This window comes from Eucyclogobius newberryi, unplaced genomic scaffold, assembly GCF_026437365.1.
Source record: "Eucyclogobius newberryi isolate DKJ021-1_F unplaced genomic scaffold, fEucNew1.0.hap1 SCAF_22, whole genome shotgun sequence".
NCBI classification, from domain to species: Eukaryota; Metazoa; Chordata; class Actinopteri; order Gobiiformes; family Gobiidae; genus Eucyclogobius; species Eucyclogobius newberryi.
In genome coordinates this window covers 27,819,925-27,821,622 of record NW_027315857.1, presented here as the reverse complement: position 1 = coordinate 27,821,622, position 1,698 = coordinate 27,819,925, and the positions used below count along the sequence as shown (strand labels likewise).

At 46.4% G+C, this 1,698-nt stretch overlaps 1 protein-coding gene across 1 annotated transcript in view; it reads right to left on the bottom strand.

Moving 5' to 3' along the window:
* Positions 1-419: 419 nt before the first annotated feature.
* LOC140371907 (protein phosphatase methylesterase 1-like) overlaps positions 420-1,698 on the bottom strand; it is a 22,085-nt gene continuing 20,806 nt past the window's right edge. The window contains exon 12 of the mRNA XM_072459142.1: positions 420-545. Coding sequence (XP_072315243.1) covers positions 486-545 — 60 coding nt within the window. The 3' untranslated portion in view covers positions 420-485. The remainder of the gene's footprint in view (positions 546-1,698) is intronic.

Here is a 1,698-nt window from a genome sequence, read left to right as displayed (position 1 = left end):
GGCCGCCTCAGCGGGACGCGGGAGTCACGGGACATCTGGCGTCAACGATCTGAGCCTGGACGTCAGATGCCTGGACACTGGACACTGGACACTGGACACGCCCTTTGTATTTAGCACTCTTCTTTGTCTCTTACAGAATGACCGACATGCAGCGCCCTCTACGTGTCGGATCAGGAACTCACATGTATGAAACGTATCTAAAGCACTGTGTATCATCATCACCGTGACAACCAGTTGTTGTTATAATAAGAAATAATCAACCACTGACCGGTCTGTTGTTTATTTAATGACCAAATCATAAAAAAATACACCATTTGACACCAAAATATGGAAAGTGAAAATAAAGAAACAAATAGATATTTATGGCTCAAATTGATGTAACTGCTTAAACATGAATGCGATGCTGGACATGCTGAAACAGAGCAGATGTTCCTCACGCCGAAGGTCCATCTGTCGTCACGGAAACGGGCTTTTACAGCGGCACTTTACCGACGAGCTTCAGCAAACTTGTGTCTCAGCAGAAAAGACGCCACGGCCTCGGCCACCTGCAAAACACAAACACACACTTATCATCTCCACTGGCCTCCTGCAAAACACAAACACACACTTAACATCTCCACTGGCCTCCTGCAAAACACAAACACACACTTATCATCTCCACTGGCCTCCTGCAAAACACAAACACACACTTATCATCTCCACTGGCCTCCTGCAAAACACAAACACACACTTATCATCTCCACTGGCCTCCTGCAAAACACAAACACACACTTATCATCTCCACTGGCCTCCTGCAAAACACAAACACACACTTATCATCTCCACTGGCCTCCTGCAAAACACAAACACACACTTATCATCTCCACTGGCCTCCTGCAAAACACAAACACACACTTATCATCTCCACTGGCCTCCTGCAAAACACAAACACACACTTATCATCTCCACTGGCCTCCTGCAAAACACAAACACACACTTATCATCTCCACTGGCCTCCTGCAAAACACAAACACACACTTAACATCTCCACTGGCCTCCTGCAAAACACAAACACACACTTATCATCTCCACTGGCCTCCTGCAAAACACAAACACACACTTATCATCTCCACTGGCCTCCTGCAAAACACAAACACACACTTATCATCTCCACTGGCCTCCTGCAAAACACAAACACACACTTAACATCTCCACTGGCCTCCTGCAAAACACAAACACACACTTATCATCTCCACTGGCCTCCTGCAAAACACAAACACACACTTATCATCTCCACTGGCCTCCTGCAAAACACAAACACACACTTAACATCTCCACTGGCCTCCTGCAAAACACAAACACACACTTATCATCTCCACTGGCCTCCTGCAAAACACAAACACACACTTATCATCTCCACTGGCCTCCTGCAAAACACAAACACACACTTATCATCTCCACTGGCCTCCTGCAAAACACAAACACACACTTAACATCTCCACTGGCCTCCTGCAAAACACAAACACACACTTATCATCTCCACTGGCCTCCTGCAAAACACAAACACACACTTATCATCTCCACTGGCCTCCTGCAAAACACAAACACACACTTAACATCTCCACTGGCCTCCTGCAAAACACAAACACACACTTATCATCTCCACTGGCCTCCTGCAAAACACAAACACACACTTATCATCTCCACTGGCCTCCTGCA